Source organism: Mesocricetus auratus, unplaced genomic scaffold (genome assembly GCF_017639785.1).
Source record: "Mesocricetus auratus isolate SY011 unplaced genomic scaffold, BCM_Maur_2.0 Super-Scaffold_100676, whole genome shotgun sequence".
In the NCBI taxonomy this organism is placed as follows: domain Eukaryota; kingdom Metazoa; phylum Chordata; class Mammalia; order Rodentia; family Cricetidae; genus Mesocricetus; species Mesocricetus auratus.
Genome location: NW_024429266.1, coordinates 32,747,584 through 32,770,198, shown reverse-complemented (window position 1 = coordinate 32,770,198; position 22,615 = coordinate 32,747,584). Strand labels below are relative to the sequence as shown.

The 22,615-nt window shown below is 39.3% G+C and overlaps 1 protein-coding gene across 1 annotated transcript in view; it reads right to left on the bottom strand.

The window, feature by feature from the left end:
• Pappa2 (pappalysin 2) overlaps positions 1 to 22,615 on the bottom strand; it is a 234,881-nt gene that overhangs the window by 121,378 nt on the left and 90,888 nt on the right. The window contains exons 4-9 of the mRNA XM_005071329.4: positions 18,687 to 18,980; positions 16,714 to 16,906; positions 13,117 to 13,238; positions 11,081 to 11,570; positions 7,978 to 8,106; positions 3,222 to 3,313 (exon numbers count right to left, since the gene is read on the bottom strand). Coding sequence (XP_005071386.1) covers positions 3,222 to 3,313; positions 7,978 to 8,106; positions 11,081 to 11,570; positions 13,117 to 13,238; positions 16,714 to 16,906; positions 18,687 to 18,980 — 1,320 coding nt within the window. The remainder of the gene's footprint in view (positions 1 to 3,221; positions 3,314 to 7,977; positions 8,107 to 11,080; positions 11,571 to 13,116; positions 13,239 to 16,713; positions 16,907 to 18,686; positions 18,981 to 22,615) is intronic.

Sequence of the window (22,615 nt, the reverse complement as noted above, 5' to 3'; positions counted from 1 at the left end):
GAACTCCTGATCCATTTGCCTCTTGAGTGTTAGAATAACAGGCATATGTGACCTTGCCCAGCCTAGGTACTTTAGGTAAAGTTAAATGAGACATGGACTATGTTAGAAATATGAGGAAGATAGAAAACACAGAAATAAAATTTAAATAGTATTATATAGATATATTTGAATCTTCTTCATAGTTTTTTGAATGTTCAATTATTTAAGGGGTTTCTTCACCAAATTATGTTTTTTTATTCCTCTTACCACTGAGAAGTTTTTTCTCTGAGCACATAACTCCTCAGAGACTTGAGAAACTGTGTTGCAAAGACTCCAGGTCTTGCAGGCATCAGCTTAGGACAACCATGAGATTTGTAGTTTTATTCTTCTTATTATTATTGCTTATTTTATAAATGATAAATACAAGTCTAAACGAGTTTGCAAGACTTGATAAGTGACCTAACAATCTATGTGGCTTGGTTTAAGTGAGACTTACAAAATATAGGCTCTTGCCTCCCTCAGCATTATGCCTTTTACCACCTCATACTGAAAAGGAGTGACAAGCAAGATCAGAATATCTGGGGGAAACTGTTGGAGGTGAAAAGCTTGAGTGCCCTGGGAAAGTTCCATCCCTCCTCACAGTGAAGTTCCTATTGGTGGACAGTATTACTCCTTTGTAGACTGGCTTTTTTCAGTGTGGAAAACTGAGATGCACTTATAAAACCATCTATAAAGTTCTACCAAAATGTAGAACAATTAATGTTAATAGCACAACCCAATTTCCCATTTCTGCTTCAAGTAAACAGGACACTGAAATAGAATTAAGATTCAAAACAAAGCTGCACTATTTAACACAGACTCAGTAAAACCATTGCTAAGATTTATTATTGTTATAACATGCTTTTTCATTTTTTTCTTCTTCACAGAAATTCCTCAGGGATGTATTGGTAGTTTGTCAGCTGCTTTTCAACATACAGTTATTATTTTCCTTAATAATTGCCTCATATGTAAGACTCTCCAGTGGTAAATCTACTTCTGCATGCCAGTGTAAACCACCCTCTACAGGACATGGTTCTAAACCCATTTAAGGCATTCATCTGTAGTCTATCAAATTTATAGCACCCTCACCCTCTCATCCAGCACATGTACATTTGAAACAACATTCCCAGCAGAACAAGCTGTCTGTCTCTGCCTACCTTTTTTATTATTTATGACAATTATATACCTAGATAATGGATTTTCTATCCATAACTCAGGGACTACACTTTCTTATTTCTTGTTTTCTTTTAACCACAGTATAAAAATTATGTTTTTTGCAATTCCATAAGAAAATAATAGACCACTTTAAAATCACGTTTCCAATGGTTCATTCCAATCTAATTTTTTGAAAAGCAATGGAGCAAAATTATATGTCTAGCATATGATAAATGTATTCACTGAAAAGGATGTCTAATAGTAGAATATACCACATCAATTTAACCCAGTCAATAACTTAAACATAAGCTTAAATATAGCATTTAAGTATAGTTAAAATAATTGAGATATAGTCTTACTGGAGTTAGAGGTTGAGAAAAACACGAGTCAAAGGATCAAATGAGATAGAAACAGCATGAATTCTGTTCTTGAGTTAAATGAAACTGGAGATGGCACAGTGTTCAGAGAATGTGTGTTTGTTTTCAGTATGTGACCACTATGTGGCTACCAAGAAGAAGTGATACAAACAGAGGTGACATTAACAAATACTTGTGCACAAAAGAGGGGGTGATTTGTTCAGTACACTCCACATAGCCAGACCACATCTGGGGGATTGGATTCCTTTCTGGGCATTGACCAGATAAAGTGTGCCAGGTTGGGGTAAATAGGAAAGGTCTGGAAACCTAATCACATGAGGGGATGTTTGGATTGGAAAGGAGACTAGTGAAGAGGCATTTCAAATATCTGAATGGTAGTCAAATAAAACAGGGAAAAATGTATCCCCTGAAGCTTCGGAGTAAGAAAACCTCACTTGATTGAATATAAGGAAAGTTAAGTTTCAGGACTGGCCTGGCAGGGGCCTTGTATGTCTCTAGATGAGTCACTGAGATAGTCTGAGACTGGGTTTACAAACTGAAAACTTGAAGAAAGAAAAAAAATTAACAGATAAGGCCAGTGTTAAGTAGAATTGTCTGCTTCAAGAACAGTTTTCATTGCTGGAATTATGTCAGCAGAAGCTACATGCCCACATGTCAGGATTGGGCAGAAGTGACCTCTCTAAAAGCAAAGCTGGCTTCTAATCCACTCCTGATCTGTACATCTGGAAGGGAAAGGTCTCTATTAGATGTTGGTACATCACAGGCACTAAATATAAAAGTGACACTACTTAATACATGGTACACAGTGGACTATCATTTGGATGGGTAGGTAACTAGACAGATAGGTGACAATAAGAATCCATGACTCAGCTTTGGCTCAGGAGAGAAGAAACAGCTGTAAGTTTTATGTAGTTGTTGACACCATTAATAAGTTTATGCACTGTAATTTGCTACATCGTCTTAAGAGTAAGGACCCTGAAGTGGTTTAAATGCACTGATATTTAAAACAACTTTGATGTGGGGGTTCTACTCTAGACAATCACCATAACGTATGGGAAGGGAAGTAGTTTTCCTCTGAGGAACCTGTTCATGGATGTGTTCATCACAACTAGGGAAGTGTTGTGTGCTGCCTATCAATGTCAAAGGTTTAGATATGAAGTCATCTAGTTATAACTGGTCACCACTCACTCCCCAAGACAGAAATCCCCAGTACCATCTGCTGGCCTCTATGACCCCACCTGTTAAACATGGACATTGAGTGATATCTTGCTTCTCCTCTGGCTTTAAATATTTCCTGACCCAAATTTGTGTGTAGAATCTACAATATTGTTTTGTTTATCTGCAATGTTGGCATTTGTGTGAGGATTCAAGAGAATGTCCTGGTAATGTAAAGCTAGGGATCAGTACAAGTTTAGCATGAAATTCTAGATCTGCACTCTGTTGGCTCAAATTCTAACTAGCACTATGTGGTAACTAAGCAAAAAAGAAAAAAAAATCATTGAAGCCTTTTGTGCTTCCATTTGGCTTCTTCATGATTAAGGGAAAATTAATAATTATATATGTAGTATTTGGTATAATTGCTTTAATTACCAATAAACCACAGAACACTTGAAATTCAAAAAGCAATACATTGATACATCTCTGAAAGTAAGACACAACCCCTAGACTCACCCACACAATTGAAGCCTTCCTCCAATTGACACACTCTTGAGCACCCATCTCCATTCAACAGGTCTCCATCATCGCACATTTCTCCCATACTCCTAGAAATATACATTTAGACACACATAAAATGAGTTTTCTCATTTAGCTACCATTAATCCATTTCAACTTCTCATTATGCTCTAAAAATTAAAAGCTGCAGAAAACTAAAAAATAATTTATAGAAAATCTTAAAAACGAAATATCCAAAGTAGATGTGAGCTTAGCAAAATGGTAGATGATCATGGCCAGTGGGTTGTAGGAATTCCTAGAAATCAAATGTATTATGGCACAGGAACATCTCGGAGAACCTCATGGGAGGCTCAAACGTATGCCTGGCAGGATCTTCACCAACCCTGTGATAAATGGGGTCTTGTAAATAGCTGATTTGTAGCTTTCAATTTTGCTTAATTTATTTATTAGCTCTAGTAATTCATGAAAACAGCCATCATTGCATTATTCTAATAACCAACTATAGGAAAAAGAAATCAAGAAAATGATCCCATTTACAAAGCAAATTATAAAACATGGATGAAAGAAATTGAGTAAGACAATACACACACACACACACACATACACAAACAAAGGATTAATATGTAATCTTGAAATCCCACTCCTGGGTATATTCAAAAGAAATGGAATTAGTATGTCAAAGAGACATATGCACTACCATATTCATTGCAGCATTACTCGAAATAGTTAAGTGATGGCGACCACCTAAGTGTCAAGTAGCTGATGGATAGAGAAAAATATGTGACACATATCCTGTAGAATACTATCCAGCCTGAAAGAAAAATGAAACTTGGTCATCTGAGACAGCATGGATTGAGCTGGAGATCATTATGTTGAGTAAAAGTTAAGTAGGGACACAAGAGAAGTGTGTGATCTTGTTCATATTGGGATGAAGCTGATCTCAGACACATTGAAAGCAGAAAGGTGTCTAACAGATATTGAGGGCAGAGAAAAAAAAAAGAGTGAAGGGGAAAGAATTGTTGATATGTTCTGAGTTACAATTGCACAGGAGCAGGCGCTGGTGTGTTTTTGCTCAATGGATTGACCAAGACAAATATGTGTAGCAATTTAAGAAGCTGGAAAAGAGGATTTGAAAAATTTTTACTGAAAGAAAGTGATATATGAAGAGATGGTAGATTTAACCTGTTTAAATATCATACAGTGTATCAAAAAGCATCACATGGGATTGTATACATTTTAATGTTTTTACATAAAAGCATTTAATCCATTTAATTAAAAACCATTGACAATTTTAAACAGTCGTTGATTATCTTGAACACAGAGGCACACTATACTCTGAAGACACACAGACCATTCTAAGGTAGCCTTGGATACACAGAAAGATCCTCTCTCCCAAAACAACAAAGCTAACAAGAGTAGTTAATTGGTGAGAAGGCCTGCCCATCTGTGTCTTTTTATTTTCTATTTATTTTATCTAATTTTTATCATTTTTCATTTAGTATTTTCGTTTATCCAGGTGAAGTTATAAAAGTCAGAAATTTTCAGAACTGACTCTTCTGTTTATATATAATTAGGCAATTTTAAGAAGAACCTTCTTGTGGCTGTCTTGTTCAATGGCACAACCTGGGTTCAAGTCACTGTCCTTACGTCCTACTACCACCTAGGATATATTAAAGGGAAAGAGAAAATGTCATCTTTGAACCTTAGTTGATGACTAAAGGTAGGCTGAGGTAGGTAAGTTAGTCTACAATGATAATTCTTTCATAAAGCATGTTATGCTTAAAGAACAAAATAGAAAAAATACTTAAGTGGAGACTCCCATGAAAAAAAGTAAGATTTGGCTATTATAAAATGGTTATAGCCTACAATTTTTCTCCTATACTTTTCAATATGTCCATAGTTCCATATATAAAGAAATTTGGAATTCTAAAAAGTATTCAGACCCAAGATAACACAAATAGCTCCAGCCAATATTCAAAGATCACTATGGGAATGGATTAAGGATAAATTAGACATGAATATATATATTTAAAAAATAAAACTATGGTACAGGTACAAAACCATAGTAATCATATTTAAAGTTGTAAGATAGAACTGGAGGAAGGAATAAAAACATAGGAAAAACATAGTGAATAAATTATGAGGGGATGGTAGTGTGATTAAGTAATGGAACATTAGCCCAGTTTATGGAAAGACTGGGTTTAAACCCCTGAACTGAAAGACAAAAAGAGTTTTAAAATTTTTTACACTTCTTTTCTCTCAAAACTATCTTACATATGCATCTAATATATCTATGTCATATATTTTTGATTAATTTTTAAACTTTATTTATTACTAACTTATATGTAAGTTTTGTCAGGGTGTATGCGTATCTGACACCCATGAAGAGATTGTAAGATCTCCTGGAACTGAAGTTACACACAGCTGTGAGCCAGCTTATAGGTTCTGGGCTTGAACTCAGGACCTCTGGAAGAATATCTAGTGCTGAGCTATCTCTCTTGCCCCTTCACATTCTTTTCATACAAAGACAATAGATTCATCAGAGACTGCTCTACTGTGCATCCCAAAGGTATCCTAGTTTACTCATATAGGGAGAGAGGATTGGTCACCCATACGCAGTTCTCAACCATGGGTTACAATCTCTTGGGGGGGGGTGTCTAGCCACCCTTTCACAGAGCACCTAAGACCATAGGGAAACACAGATGTTTACATTAAAATTCATTAAAGTAGCAAAATTATAGTTACTAAGTAGCAACAAAAATAATTTTATGGTTGGGGTAACCACAACATGAGGAACTGTATTAAAAGGTTGCAGCATTAGGAAGGTAGAGAACCACTGGTCTACACTAATGTTTACCTGTCTGGGTTCTAGGACACGATCTTGGAAAGAGGCAACTTTACAATTTTATTTTGAAGAAAATTTAAACAGTTAACATAAGCATATCGCATATCATTTTGTGCAATGCTTCCCAATAGAAATCTAGTGAAAGTGATATATACAATTTTGAAATTTCTAGTAATCACTTAAAAAGTAAAAGAAATAGATAAAATAGCTATAATAACTGCATTTCATCCGATTGAGGGTACTTAAAACATTACCATTTAAATTTATAATCAATGTAAAATGATTGGTGTATCCCAATCACTTGAAGTCTACTGTATTTAAAATTCATTTTCACTTAAATCTCACTTCAAATGCTTGACCTATACTTTAGTTTTGTATTCATAGTTGAATCATCTGTGCAAGTTGTCCCAAACTTTCAAGCTATACTTAAAACTGAGTTTCAGTTTTAAAACTAAATTACCTTAAATTAAATAAAAATAAATATTGCACGTTAGTTGCCACATTTTGAAGTCTCAAGTGTCACACATATTAAATGGTTGGTAGATAGCACGTATTGAGAAAATCAACTTTGAAATGAGTACTGCTCAAATTTTCAGGGTCCTTCCTAGTGCTTAACTTGATAATATTCCATCTGGAACCAAATGGGTTAAACAATTTGCATGACTCCTTTCTGCCTTGTGTATTGGGATGCACCAAGCTGAACATAGCTGGGCTCCAGAAATGTCTTCCCTTGGACAACAGTACTGATTAGACAACCAAGGAATTAAAGAAGTTTAAGAAGTACATTTCAACATGGAACTTTGTAAGACCCAGTAGCAGTGAACTACTGACACCAGTTAAGCTGTTTCCAGCAACAGGAGTCAAAATTTGGAAGATTTCTCTGCCCTGCACTCTGATACTTATTCACAGGGAAATGGCAGTCACAACTGGAGAATGGCACCAGAAGTGAGCTAGCACACTGAGCATGTATGGGGGAGTGAGAACAAATTAGCGAGGTTTATATGTGTAAGTGATTTCTGTTGTGTTAATAAGAGAAACAACATTCAGTGTTTATACTTTAATGTGATGAATAGGATTATACCATAGCTTGAGAGACTCAGAAAACCAAAAATATAAACAGTGCTCAGTGATCACTAATCAGATGGAATCCTATGAAAGGATAGAGAATTGAGTATATATTTTCCTGGTCTGAGAAACTAAAATATGGGCCATCTTACTAAGGTGTGGAATTTGACAATGCATCCCAGATCCCCATGCCCAGTAGCTTTATATAAGTGTAGGTTAGATGAGTATGAAAGATTAGTCAGATGAGGATTGATCAACTGCCCTGGGTTTCCTAGGACTGGATATATGTCAGTGCTGAACGTGGACAAGTTCCAGGCAACCTAGATGTGTTTGTTCCCTAGTCTGATAGCACAGGACAATAGGAAAAGCACCACAGGATGTTAAATGAATCTTTCCTTTGGTGATGTTTACAGAAAGTTGCACACTAAATAGGCCAAATGACTAATCCCCTTCCCACCAATAACTTCCACTTCATAAAATTGAACAAGCAGACATTGTTCTAAATTATATCCTCCTTCAATATTTAACTATCATCTATATTGATTCCTTCCCTTCCTCACTGCCCTGCAGTTCCTCACTGGCACCTTAAGGAGGACCCAGAGAACCAGCCCAAATGTCTCAATACTCGGGGGACCTGTGCTGAATAAAAGTGGGTCCCTTTCAAACTATGCAGAGGTGCCAGCCACCTCTCAAGACCCCAGATTTTAGAATTTCTACGTGAGACTTACCCAGTCACTTGCTTCCATGTATTTTTAAGTTAAGTCAAGCTCAGATGGAGGGTTGAGCCTCTTTGAGAAGCTGAGCACCACTCAGATCACATTGTCTTTCACACACATGACTTACCTTTCCACCTTCCCATCTCCACAGTAAGGTCTTCCATGAATGTGGCTCAGAGGAGGTGAAGCTTCTCCAAATTCCCCTCCAGCTTCAGCTTGAACTTGGTACTTATACATCTGCCCGGGCATGACCTCCCTGCAGAAACCAATGGGTTTGTGACAATCACATCTGCAAAGTGGCATGCCCTGGGTCCTTTGTTGTTAGTTCCCACGAGTTTAAGGGAACTTTGATGGGAAACAAAATGTGAAACATGCAAAGTTTCTGAAACAAAGACCATGGCTCAATCCTATGAGCATCCGCATGTTTGGGTAGATACTCATTTCTATTGGCCCCATAAGTTCTACACTAGTAAATGTATTAGTACGTACTTGGTGAGTTAACACTTAAGGTAACAGTTTGTGAGGATCCAGGAGGATGGCATGTAGTGTTTTTAACCAAGGTAACATAAATCAACTGTTGGAAAACCAGTAATCTATATATTTAAAGTAACCAAACAAAGTGAAGCTTATAATTTCAGTGTGTGGGCTCAGTCAAGTCTCTTCTTGGATTTGTAGATCACAGTTTTCTTTAAAGAGAATTCTTGCCTTGAAAAGACTGGAAAAAGTATTTCACAGAAGAAGTAAGAACACAAGAATGCAACTCATCACTACGTGGAAGAGATAAAAATTCCCAGTTAAAGACATGTTAAATTCATCTTTATCTCCAAATACCAAGAAAGGAGTTGGTAGAGTTGACCTGAGAGATGAAAGGAACTTATCAGATTCCCTGGTCCTTGGTGTATTGATTAAGTGGAAGTGTTGACACATGACATTTATTTAGCAGGAAAAGGGCTGGTGAAGGAAGCTGCTACTTTCAAAGATAAATTCTGCCTCATCTTAATTTTTTCCAATGCTTATCCTGGTTGGAAAATTATCACCCAAGTAAAGACAGAATGCAAGTATCTAGGATGACATGACCTCAAGGAATTATTAGGACTGCCATGAGTGGCCAGTGTGAATCTCCTGCCAAGACTCTCTTTTCTTTAACCGACTCTTTAAAGCAATCACAGAGACACCACCCTGCAATCTGATGTAGCAACCAGCAAACAGGAAATGTCTTGGGATTTCCAAAATACCTTTGAAATCATCTCTATTGTCTTTTAGGTATTTTAATAGGAAAGCCACCTAAATATTAAAGTCTCTTAAATTTCCAAATTACTTTTCCATTTTGAGAAAGGAACCCTCTCCTGTGAGTGTCAGATGCTGTTTCTAAAGCAAACCCAATGTTCTCCCAATCAATGCTGGCAGTTGGTTTCCTTTTTGGGTGGTTTCTTCCTGTTCAACTATGTTTAAAAGTCTTACACAGCTCTGTGGCTGGGAAAGGGATCAGACAGAAATATTTTTGTGCCTTTACTCTTCTTATGGTGAAAACATAGCAGCAGGTACCTCAGGCCTCCCATGAGCGGAGTCTATGAAAGGCAGTGCTCTACTGAAGAAAGAAGATAGAATCATTTGGAAATGGTGTTTGAATCCTGGGAGTGCCATCTACAAGGTCAGCAACTGAGTGTAGGACAAGCCTTAGTTTTCTATCTGTATAACCTTAAACATTTACATTGGGATATCATTATATAATAAACATCATATCAACTGCCTGACTATAGATGCTTAATCATATTAAATTTTATTTCTAATACACCTCATGATCTACATTCTACTACATCTATTTTACTTTATTTTGGGTTTTTTTTAAGACAAGGATTCTCTGGCTTTGGAATCTGTCCTGGAACTAGCTCTTGTAGAACAGTCTGGTCTCGAACTCACAGAGATCTGCCTGCCTCAGCCTCCCGAGTGCTGTGATTAAAACTGTGCGCCACCACTGCCAGGCTGCATTTTTTAACCACAATTCAGTCCTCTGATGCTAAAAAGCAAGACAAGAACAATCATGGAAAGAAGAATGCATTGGAGCTGGAACTGGACATTTTGAGGTCTTACAACTAGGTTTTATAGCTGTGGTGGGTTACTAAATGTCTACCGCAGCCAGGATGCACACTTCTAAGGTTTGTGTGATGTCTATCTCTCTTTTTGGAGAAAGGTAGTTCATTATTGGAATAGGAAATTTTTCGTGTAACTTAGGGGAGCATTATCAAGAGTATTTTCCATAAGATACTTGAAAATTACAAGCAATGGAGAACTTGTCCTCCCTGAGTCAAGGAACAATCCTAGAAATAGTCATTCATCCACAAGAAGCAGCCCAGAATAGGGCTTGAAAGGGTCCTCACATTCTGAGTCACATCAGCTGTCTCAGCTGGGGCTCCAATATGTATATGATATCATCCTAGAATTAAGCAAGCAATCCAAAGGTCACCCAGCCCATGCATAAAATAATGAAATAAAGTTTGCTGTTGTAATTTGATCATGTCTAAGATGGCAAAAATCACCTAATAGAACCCCCCCTCATAAAACTTGATTATACACTGTTATGCACTACCTCTCCAGGCAGTCTCCAGGAAGACTATGAGGTGGGAAAATTTGTCTTTGACTATAGCAGTATCTAAGGCAGACATTTAACTCTTACTTCAGACTGTCTCTCCAACACTGAGCACACTGTGCCAGGAGCACAGTAGAACTCACTAAATGCAGACGGAAAGACATTTTTTAAAAAGTGAAAACTAGAAACAAAAGAAAGAAGAAAGGAAGAGGGAGAAAGAGAAGGTAGGAAAAATGAACATACGTGTGGATAAATCATGAAGCTGTGTTTAACATCTGAGAGACTTTTGACCTTTAGTGTAGCTATGGAAAAATTGGCTATAACTTGAAAATTGTGGAAGCCATACTAGATTATTGGAAAGTTACAAGAATGTATCTAAAATAAAATTGCCACAAGACAGAAAAATCTTATTCTGATCAACTTTAGCATCAATTCCACTCACTCAACTTAAAGACCTCATACACTAACTTGTCCATCAGCATAATGATGTCATTAGCAGTCAAAGCACTTGCTTTCCCTTTTCTGTGAAATATTTTCCCTTTAAATGCATATCGGAATACTAAAAAGTAGAAGCAGTGATAACTATATTGAAACAAAGTCCCTAGAAGTCCCAAGGTTTGTAAGATTCTGCTGCCCAACTTACATGTCTGTGAACTTCCTGTGCGGGTGTGTCACCACCATGGGTAAGCCACTGGAAAAGGGAGGCTCTCGGAGTACTTGATAACTCACAGGCCTGCATCCAGAACACAAGGAACTATGGGGTTGAGAAGTCAGGAGAGCAGCATCAATTTCCATTCGTTCATCAAGGGTGTAGACTTTCACTCCCAAGACCTTCCCATCCACGTGGAGTTTGATAGTGAGTGGTGTGTCACAAAAAGTGTTAAAGGGACCAAGGTGTACAGATTCCTTGAATTCTAGCAAGATCTCTATGTCAAAGAGTGCCTGGGAGGAGTTCGTGGAGAGGTAAGTCACCCAGAGTGTGAGGGTATCAGCTTGGACTGGGTGTTGGAAAAGCAGCTCCAAGCTACAACCTTCTGCTGGGCAGGGCACAGTCATATTCATGTGGTACAGATGAAGTTCAGGACTCCAAGCCTGCAAGCTAGGCTCACAGGGCTGATCCACATCAGGGGGTCCTGGGGAGATGAGAGAAAAGATGCATCAGGAACAAACATTAAAAGAATGAGAAAGAACAGCTTATTTCAGCAGAGGATGAAAGAGGTTTCAGAATTCTTACAGAAAGCTCATCATTTTGTGTATTATCTCTTTTGGGTGGGTGTTTTTTGGTTTTGGGTTTTTGTTTGTTTTTTGGAGGGGTTGTTTTGTTTTGTTTTTCAAGACAGGGTTTCTCTGAGGCTTAGAAGGTTATCCTGGAACTAGTTCTTGTAGACCTGTTTGGTCTGGAACTCTCAGAGATCCACTTGCTTCTGTCTCCTGGCAGTGCTGGGATTAAAACTGTGCACTGTAACCACCGGCTGTGGATTATCTCTTATGTGCCCTCTTTTGAAAAGATTCATACATGAGCAGTCCCGTCAATCATCTCCATCCAGCTTTCTCCTTAAGGCTCAGTCACTTGAATAACTATAAGCCCAAGTTTGGAGACTCATATATTACCATCATTCTGTTTTTCTTGTTACAATCAGGACTGAAAAGTAATTCAAATAGACCACACCTTTTTCAGTAGACTTGTGGATCTTAATATCTACAAAGTGTGTATGTGTGTGGGGTAGGTAATTCAGAAGATGATGATTAGGCTGGTGAAGAGCCAAAACAATGGCACACTCCTTTAATCCGGTAACTTGAGAGACAGAGGCAGGTGAATCTCTGAGGTCAAGGTCATCCTAGACTGTAGAACTATTTCCAGGACAACCAGGGATACATACAGAAGCCCTGTCTTGGAAAAAATAACAAAAACAGCAAACAACAACAAAAAATCCCAATCAGCCTCCCAACCAACCAAACAAAAGCTGGGGAAGGCAGAAGTCAAGCCCTTTCTTCAGCAGGGCTAGAAGCCATGTCCATGTCCACAGCATTTACTGCACTGAAAAGACTGCTGTTGGAATCTGTGTTCTAGATCCTGATGTACATATGTGAGTGAGTATGTGACTGTTAGAGAATTTAGGGGAGGGACAGGAAATGAAATAATGAAAAACATCTTCCCCCTCCTAGAGCCTAGCTTAGATCACATTCAAAGCACAACCAGTACCAGTGATTAATAGACTCATAAAATACTGTGGATGAGAACAGTCCGTGTGGAACACCTAGTCCACCCTCCCCCCACCCAGGCTTGCTCAGCCAGCACATGAGTGTGCTCTGCAATGTGTTCTCTATTACTCTGCGATACAGAGGAGTAAGCACTTCGCTTACACCATCATGCACCGAAGCTGCTTCAGGGACAAGTAGACATATGCAATGTCTCTGGCCTTAGTTCACCCTGAGGTTACCCTTGAGAAGGGTCTGACTTCTCAATTCCTCTTTGTGAAATCTTTAAGACTTTCCCATTATACCAATACAGGACACTCAGTATGCAGAAGCAGCAGCAGTATTTCCAAGACCCTGGAAATATTCAGCAAATCCCCCCTCACCCACGTGCAAAAACACACAAACATATACCACTGCTTCATCCATTACTCATGCTCAGTGGCCACTAAAATAATCAGTCAAAAATTCATGGTACTTTACCCACAGCCTCCTCGGGAGTCCAGTAACCTGAAGAGTCACACACCCGCCCAGAGGAAGCCTTGTATCCATATTGATGGAATGTCCCATCTTCAGTACAGGCATCACACATACTGCCAGGGGTCCTGGGAAGAGGAAGCATAAAGAAGGGAGTGTTCTTATGTTGAATTAGGGAAAAGAAACCAAGAAGACTCTAGAGAAGAAGGATGTCACTGGAGAATCAGGCCCAGGAGGGTAAGTGGGCACATTTATCATTACAACTCATGTCCTCCTTCTGAAGTCCTCATCTTTGCAAAATTCACAAGGCATGAGAAACCTCAAGGTCAGGAAAGAGAAAATTTTAACAAAGTCATGAAGAAGTCAGTGAGGACCAAGAATCCTAGAATCACTAAACAGAAGCAAGTATATTTTCCTGAACCAACATAAAACCCCTCACCCCTATGTGTAGTAAATAAGTGTCAGAAAGGCACAGGATACACACACTAGAGTGAAGTCACTATCAATGTGTGGTCTGACTCTTTTAATCCCCTACTTTTACTTACATACATAAAATAGAGTGTGGAGGGTAACAGCCCTTGATTCTCCATTGTCAGTAACAACGAATCATACTTTCTTATCAGCACTGGGTGATATCACAGGCTAGCTCCAGCCTTATATCCTATAATTAGTTCCTACATAAACTTTATATTTCTAGCACAAGTTCCACCACACCATGGTGCAAATCCTTGACACTCCTTCACATCACTCCACAAAATGCACGTTCTCCTAGCAATCCCATCGGCTTTGCCAGCATCCTCGCTTAGCAACTCTTTACTTACTTAGATGTGGCCTTCGCAGGGGTGCTTAGCCTTCCTCCTCTCAGAGTCTGACCCCTGCTTCTCTGTACACACTCCTACAGTTGACCCCTTTCTCAGGACACTGCTGTGTCATGCTGCAAATGTACAGCCATCCTCTTTTGACTCCTGGGCCTGATTGTGCATCTGGATCTGCTCAGTTCTCATTGTGTCCGTAAGAATTAGCACACGACTGGCTTCAACAGTTCCTCTGTATGTGTCTGCTCTGTAGATGTCTGTGAGATGATTCAGTGTATGGAGAAGTTTCTACAAGCACCACATTTGGAGTAAACAGAGTATGTAGAAATAACTACACTGAATAACAGAGGCCAACAACTGCTCTGATAGTTGTCTCTTTCTCATACTTGGAGTGTTTCTAGAACTGGGTTGTGAACAACTTATCTGAAAAGCTAGTTTAAATCAAAGTCTCACACCAACGGAGCACAGGAGTAGCAGATTAGTATCTTACAATACACTAGTAAAACCATATTATTACACAATAACAATAATAATGACATTAAGCATCTCACACAACGTGGTCCTGTGTTTTTCACAACTTCTTTCAAATCCTTGCCATGACAGCATGCTTACAAATGAGAAAACTTGGGGCTCAGAAAGCTTTAAGTCAGTTGCTCAAAGTCACAACTTCCTTAATTTCTTTGGGCACATTCCCAAATATCACCTAGTGTTCAGTATTTTGGCAACTAACGGGTGTAGTTAAGATCTATCCTTTGATTCCATCAGTGCTTTGTCTAATGTGGACACAATTCCAAACCACATTTCCCTGATGCACTTGCCCTTCCGGGGCTGCTTCAGAGTGCGTAGCTGAGGCTCCTCTCTGACATAAGGATTCCAAATACCTACAAGAGTGGAGTAAACATAACTCTAGGCATGACACAAATTGCTGGGCATGTGACGTGAGTGTCTCCAACACACGTGCTAGGAGGCCTCAAAGCCAGCCCACCTAGTTGGGAAAAGAAAGCAAATTGCAATCTTTTCTGCCAACAGACTCTCAGCAAGCCAGTTCTGATGTCTGCTTTATCGTAACATTTGTACCAGAGAGAGAATTGAAAGATTAAATTGTTTACACGTGTTACATAAACTGATGTAAAACTTGGGTTTGCATGTACCCACACAGGACAGTCCAGCCAGAGCTACACAAGGTCACACTTGCAGGAAGATGATTCTTACACACATTGCATAGATGTGCACTAAATCACCAAAGGAGCTCTTGGGAACCTGGGTGCTGATAACAATGCAAGCAATTTTGTGGTGCTGTGAGTGCTAAGTGGCGTCATGACTAAGTGTGTGTCAAGAAATGAAGATTCCGAGGTTCGTGAGTATCACTTTGAAAACTAATACACTGGTTTTACTGTGTCTTCATCTCTCCTTACCTGCTCCCAACCCCAGGCTTTCATTAAATCCAAAGAGTGTGAAGACATGTTCCAGGGCAATTTTGCCCTTAGCTGGACACAAATACCCACAGGTAAATGTTGTACAAAAAGAGTCACTGTCCTATGGCCCTATACCCAGGAGTATGCAGACAGCACAAACTGGCCCTAATGGGCTATTTTAAAAAATAGTAAAGGCCACAAATTTGGGGTTATGGAAAGGGGAGGGTGGACCTTGGAGGAGTCAGAGGGAGGAGTTGGGGTGAATATGGTCAAATTTAATCATATGAAATTCTCAAAGAATTAGTAAAATATTATATTGAGAAAAATAAACAGGAAAGAAAGCTCAAAATTCAAAGCATCCATTTCTTCTAATCTATTCTGTGTTCCTTGTTACTAAATTACCTCGCCATCAGCTATGTGGGGTCTTGAGCCAGCCCTGTGTGATTCTCACTCACAGGGAGGTATGGTGCTCACCAAGAGGGCAACATGAAAAGGTAAAGCCAGATGTCTCACAGTGTCTCCCACATAACAGGACAGAAAAGAAAGACAGTTCCTATTAGTCAGCTTTTGGGCAGAAGATTCCAGAGAGTTAAATCTGCATGGGTCTGTCACAGGACCCTTTTGTCAAACCATATCCTCTATTGCCACATCAGATCTCTCTCTCTCTCTCTCTCTCTCTCTCTCTCTCTCTCTCTCTCTCTCTCTCTCTCTCTCTCAACTTTTTATAAAGATTTCCCTGAGATTCAGTTCTATAAGTAAACAAAGGAAGAATGACAGCTGGCCTTGGGTACTGTGACTTACTTCAGTGAATATGGATTAACTGTCTACAATGGTAGTCTCAGAGACAAAAACAAAAACAAAAAATAAAACAAAACAAAAAAACAAACACTAGTTTCCAGCAGCCAGTGGAGGGGACAAATAAGAACAGAGTGTAACAATTCCAGATAGTGGCCATCAGGCCAAGCACAGAGTTCAGCTGGAGACAGAGACTGTATTAGAAATGCTGAGATTGCATACTCTCACACTTTCACTTTTTACCCTAGAACTGACTAAAGGAACATGGTCTGCTTTCCTTTCCCCAGTCACCACTGTCCAAGGAGCAAGCCTTACCCTGCAGAGGAACAGCTGGCTAAGACCAATGGGTCATGCTTTGTCAGTTCTGGCAGGCCATCCTTGTGTAGAACAAGCACACAAGAACCCCTGACTCCAATGAGACACCTTTAGCCTTACTAAGGAGCTGAGCCCTAAGTAGACTCAGGATGTGACCCCAAGCAGCCATGAACACGTTTCTATCACAATGCGGGTTCTCTTCATTTTATATTCTTTCCCTCTTTTAAAATGTTTCAAAGACAGTGGAGTTCCACCACTCTCACCTGTCATACACAACTCCACTAATAGGAGGCAGCCAGTGGATGGTGAGGGACTTTTGGGTTTGCCCAATAACCATGGGTGGGATGGGAATGGGGGTGGGCTTTCTGCTTTCACTCCATTGCTGGTATACGAGGTCCAAATAGCAATGCATCCGGGCCACTTGGTTAGGTGTGAAACTGTCAGTGCACTCATCATCTGTAGAGACAAAAAAAACAGTTGTGAAGGTTGAACCTGTATCAGTGCCTAAAGGCAGGCAAGAATCTGCATTCCCACTACTCCTAGCACCCTACATCTCCCGTTTATTAGACTCAGAAAACATTAAACTCAGTAAAAAAAAAAATCCTGACATGTGGTGGAAAAGCACAAACATAGAAAACTTGCTTCACCCAGAAGCAATCTCATTATTCTCAGCATGTCCTTGAATTAGACTCTGGTCACAAAGTCACAGAATTGTCCTAAGACAATGGTTCTCAACTTTCCTAATGCTGTAACCCTTTTATATAGTTCCTTGAGTTGTGGTGACCACCACCCCCAACCATAATTTTTATTACTACTCTATAATTGTAATTTTACTATTGTCATGAATCATCATGTAAATATATGTAAATATATGATATGCAGGATATCTGATATGTGACCACCCCACAGGTTGAGAACCACTGTCCCAAACTGATGGTTGCATACTTATCATACCACAAGATGGCAGTGTTTCAGCAGAGGGTTTCTTCACCTGTATTCGGAATTACCTACATCTGCTGCTATAGACCCTGTGACCATGCCCAAGAAGAGTGAGTATTCACTGGAGATGCTCAATGCAGAGGAAACTGACATGTCAAGGAAATTTCAGGGATGGGAATGATGGCCTCAATCTTTCATTCAGAGGCAGTAAAACCACTGTGTTCATTACACAGGTTGTACATGAATGACCTTCATTTCAAGGGCTTTTCTATTTAGAGTAGACCAAAACCCACCACATCTGCTTTTCAACATTGTCTCTGCCACACTTAAAGGTGGTACTTAAGGAACTTCTGCTCCTAGACTCTGCATCTCCAAGGCCACAAATCCTGGTTAAGGGAGACAGAGATGTTGATGCTTATGAATTCAATTCATTGTTCACTACATTTAAATTTGGAGGGAAACACCTTAAGAAGTCACATGCAGAACCAGTTAGATCATTCTTTTTTCTTACCTTCAAAGTCATGAGCAAGGTATGGTAGTTTGCCTTTTATTAAAACAGGAAACTAAAAATTAACCATCCTTCACCTTTGGAGTAGGTGATCAAATCAAATTAGTTGTCAATTTTTGCTATAATTATGCCCATAATTAAAAGGAAATGTCCTGTTACTTTTGCCATAAAAAACGTCTGATACACCAGTAAGTTTTCTGATCCAGGAGATGTTCCAAAAGAGGACAAGGCCACACAATACAGTTTTCCACAGGGCCAACAAAGTACCATTTAAAAAAATTAAATAGTATCATTTTGGGCACGATACATGAAATAGTTAAGCTAGGAATCAATGTTGAGCTGTAAGAAGGGAATCTGATTTTTTACATAGTTAAGATAAAAGATTTATAGTTCTTAAATTAATCAAGTCAGTTTGTTAACTCTCTGTAAAAGACCTGTCACTTATCACTGTCTTCAGGTTAAATGCCTCAATGAGAATCTTCATGTTGTAAAACCTGAAGAGATCTCAAGAGGATTTTTTTCCTTTGTCCCATTTTAACTATTCACAATACAAATGTGCTTCACTTTCAAGCTCTGATGGAAGACAATGCAATCAAGATCCTGTAATATCTCCACATTTTGTCAACTACTTCAAACACATGGAAAATAAAGGCATATCCAACACAAAATATACTCCTACTCTGTGACATGAATCTCCCTGGCTCCCTTTAACTACATAAACTCTACCAATCCCCAAAGATGCTTAAGCAACCTTAAGACAAAACAAAAGCACTGAGTTTGTGGTGATACCTGTGTAGCTCATGTAGTTATTGAATGGAGCCCCTGAGAAGTGGGTAAAACCACAGGTGTCGTTAGCTGGTTCTGGGTCCCGACACAGCTTACTCTTGGGTGTAGGAGCAGTGTCAGCACACAGGTCTCCTGTCTCCATGGACGGCACTGTCTCTCTACAGGGGTCATCACAGGATTCTCTTTCACTGACTCCTTTGAAAACATGGTAGAGTCCCAGGACATGCCCCACCTCATGGATCATGGTATTGGTATGACCAGGCATGCCATAATAAGCTGGGTTGAGGACAACACCACCTGTAATGGAAGGTTTGGAAAACACCTTTGAGAAAGAGATGAACATCAGTCTTCCCTAGTCATTCTTTGACAAAAATCCCAAATAGTTCATCTCAGCCTCTAAAAATATAACTAACTTGGTGGTATCTAATAATACACTTCCCTCTTTATACAGACACCCACAGAACTAATCAGTAAACATTCCTCTAACATCTCTCCTGCATCATTACAGACCTAGTGATCATCAGGCTCTATGAGAGGGACAAGAGCTTAAGCTCTAGACATACATTAAATCCACCATGAAAAGTGAAAAATGAAGTTATAAATGCTAACATCAACAAATATGTATAAATATATTTGAGTAGAGTAGAGATGACACATCAGTATTTTAAAAGCTGGAGTAGAGAGCCATTACTATCCACAGAAGCACATGAAGTTGGGATCCAGAGAAAGGCAGCCAGAGAGGTACCTAGTTCTTCTACATTCCAGCTGTCAACAGCCATCTGGTCTCCTAGAACTCAGCTTCACACCCTATAAAGCAGAGATGATAACACTAGTATCTGTGTATTTTAGGAGTATTTGGGATCTGTGGCTACAGCTCAGTCAGTAAATGTTTAGTTTGTAAGTATGAGGGCTAAGGTTTGGATCTTTATCACTCATGAGAGAAAAGTAGATTGGTGCAGCAGCACAATCTGAGGGAAATCCTTGAGGCTTGTTTGCCAACTAGTCTAGCAGAAGAGGTGAGTTTCAGGTTAAATAAGATAATCTGTCTCAAAACTTTAGGAACAAATGATTGAGGAAGACACTGACATCAGTCTCTTGCTCCCACACATGAATGTGGACACATACACAATAAATAAAACTAAAAGTGTTTGACATACTTTAGCTGTTTAAAAATTAGTTAAAAGAATTACTTGTACACAACTGTCCATGGAGAACAACTGACCATGAAGTGCTCAGCCCCATGTGATACATCTATATATAACAATACCTAAGGCTCAGGGAACATCTTGGAAGAGAGAATAGAAAAACTGAAAGAGCCAAAGGATCTGAACATCTGCTGCAATATTATGATTTCTATATAGGCCAGGGAAGCCGTACCCAAGAAATCTCAGCAGCATGGTTGTCTAAACAAAACCTGCAAAATTATAACACCAGTTGACATGCCAACACAGGTGGGGGAAATTCCATGAAGCTTCACCCCAGATGGAAAGGAATGGGCAATGAATAACTTCTCAGAGAGTGAGAATGAATCTTCCCCAGGGATGAGTCTTCTAATTGGTTATTCAATGCTAACTATTCAGTCCTGATAAGATTTAACAATAAATGAAGCCAGATGGTTGTATTTGTATTTTATATGTATGTTTGTATATATATAATAAGAATAATTAAAGCCAAAAGAGAGGGTGAGAGATAAAAAGTAAATGTGGGAAGAGTTCAGGGGAGGAGTGTGGTGGGGAATAAATATGATAAAATACAATATATGAGATTCTCAAAGAGTTATTAAAATACTAAATAATTTTGAAGAATTTTGCTTCTGAGTTCACTTTTCCTACTTCCAAGAAGCTAGCAATATGTCTCACTCACCCTAACCCGTTTCTACAGGATACCAAGGCAGGTGTTTCAGAGAACAGGAAATCACACAGAAATGGGTTTAGATGAGAAAACTGCTGAATGATCTAACTTCTACCTGCCCTCCTTATTAAGACTCACTCCCTGCTTCCTTCCTTTTACCATCACTGAAGCATTTGACTTTGCTTCATTCTTCAGCCTCAAAATTTTCAGACAAGATTAAGTGTAATCTCCAGTGCCTGAGAAAGAGAATAAGGGGAGACCTGGGTCAGCCTTTCAAAAGTGAGAGTCATCTACTGCTATAGTCTCAAACTAGTTCTGGTATCATGTCTTAGTGTAATCTCAAGACTTGCTTTGTCCCCAAAAATGAAGTGTTCCCTATACTGATGGTCTCCTAGGGATGGCCAGTGATCTAGAAATGAAGCCGTATTGCTTTGGCCATGTTCAGTAAAGGGTAAGTATTAGAATGATGCTTTCACACTGCCAACATACTCACCACCACATTAGCCTAGAGAAGACCCATAAGGTGAAGGAAAGAAGATAAAAGATAATTGTTGGGAATGTGTAGATGGTGATCGGTCCAATAAAGTTGGTCACCCCATCTTTCAAGTATCAAGATTTAAGACAGGTTTATGTAATCTGATAGCAGATAGATTTTGCCTCTTCTAGAGGTGAATTTCTGAGTGTCAGTTCTAAAGAAGAGTGGCTGGATAGAAAGAAAGTGAGGCTAAATGGGCAAGGGGTAACACAAAGAGACAAAGTGAAGTCACTCAAGTGACTCCATGAGTGGGACACTGTGATAAGAATTATGGTTACCTTGGGTGGTCAGCATCACTTGGTGACTAAGGACCAAACAGACCATGTGCCCTCTGCAATTAGGATGTATGAAGCATCACATTGGCTAGATAAAGCCCCAAATGCAGTGAGGCTAAACTGATTAAATTTCTTGTATTCATTAACATGGGTGTTAAACAGAATTTAAGGCCAATCATGAAATACATTTATATTTTCTGCATGTTTGCATGTGTACATTGAGAACTGAACTCAATACAGGCAAGGCTGGGATCAAACTTCAAAATATGGCACAGAATGAATGGAACTCTGATTTAGCAACTGGTGACCATGTGTGGCACAGCTGTTCCTTTATGGACTTGCAGGGGCAATACAGATGTGCCTACTTAGAAGGCCTTTCAGCTTTGATTATGAGGAACAAGCTAAAACAATAAGGCAGAGCTGTTGTGTGGTCCTGGGTATGTTGCCGAGGAAGAAAAGAGAGAGAGGAGTTGCTGATGAAAAGAGAAATCTCAGCTGTGGAAAGTCAAGCTTCCAGTGTGGTGTTATGTTCCCAAGTTCTCACTGGTTTTCCCCAGACCCAACACTAGACCGCCAAAGTAGCTCATGGTAAAAAAGAAAATAATTCCCAAGGCCTTTTATTTACCTGTGTGCCCTTTCAGCTACACGTGTCCCCAGTTGTCATGCACTGGGGGATCTCAAGTTCTTCTGAATCATCAGAGAAAAGTAATAATGACTTCAGACTGCAGATGTTGTTAGAAAGGGACTTGGTAGGTAACAAGCATCCTCTTACAATTCACGAAGCATGTACTGGGCATCATTTCTCTGTCTAGCCTGTTTAGTCTGCATACTGTTACTTATGCACAGTGTATGTTTTCAGAGCTGGTCATTTGACACCAAATGACCAGTTGTTAAGCTCTTCCCTGGGGAAGAGAACTTCTTCCGCTCCCAACTTTCCTTAGTTGCTACAGTTCTTTGTGTAGGGTTAAGGCCTCCTAAGCTTTTACCCATCCACTTTGGCATGTCCACTGGTGTCATCCTTGTTCAGCTCACATTTGGGCAGTCATGTTGGTAGGACTTTATAGGAAAATATTCTCTGCACTCCAAGGTAAAGAGAAACAAGTAATACAACTGACACTTTAACATATTAAATTATGGTAATATTTACTACCCATCCACATGCATATGCACTGATCTTGATGTGTGGAACCACACTTATCTCATTGAAATATAATTGTCTCTGTATTTTTGTTCACTAATGGTTAAGCAATGTAAACTTTGTCGAAATGTAG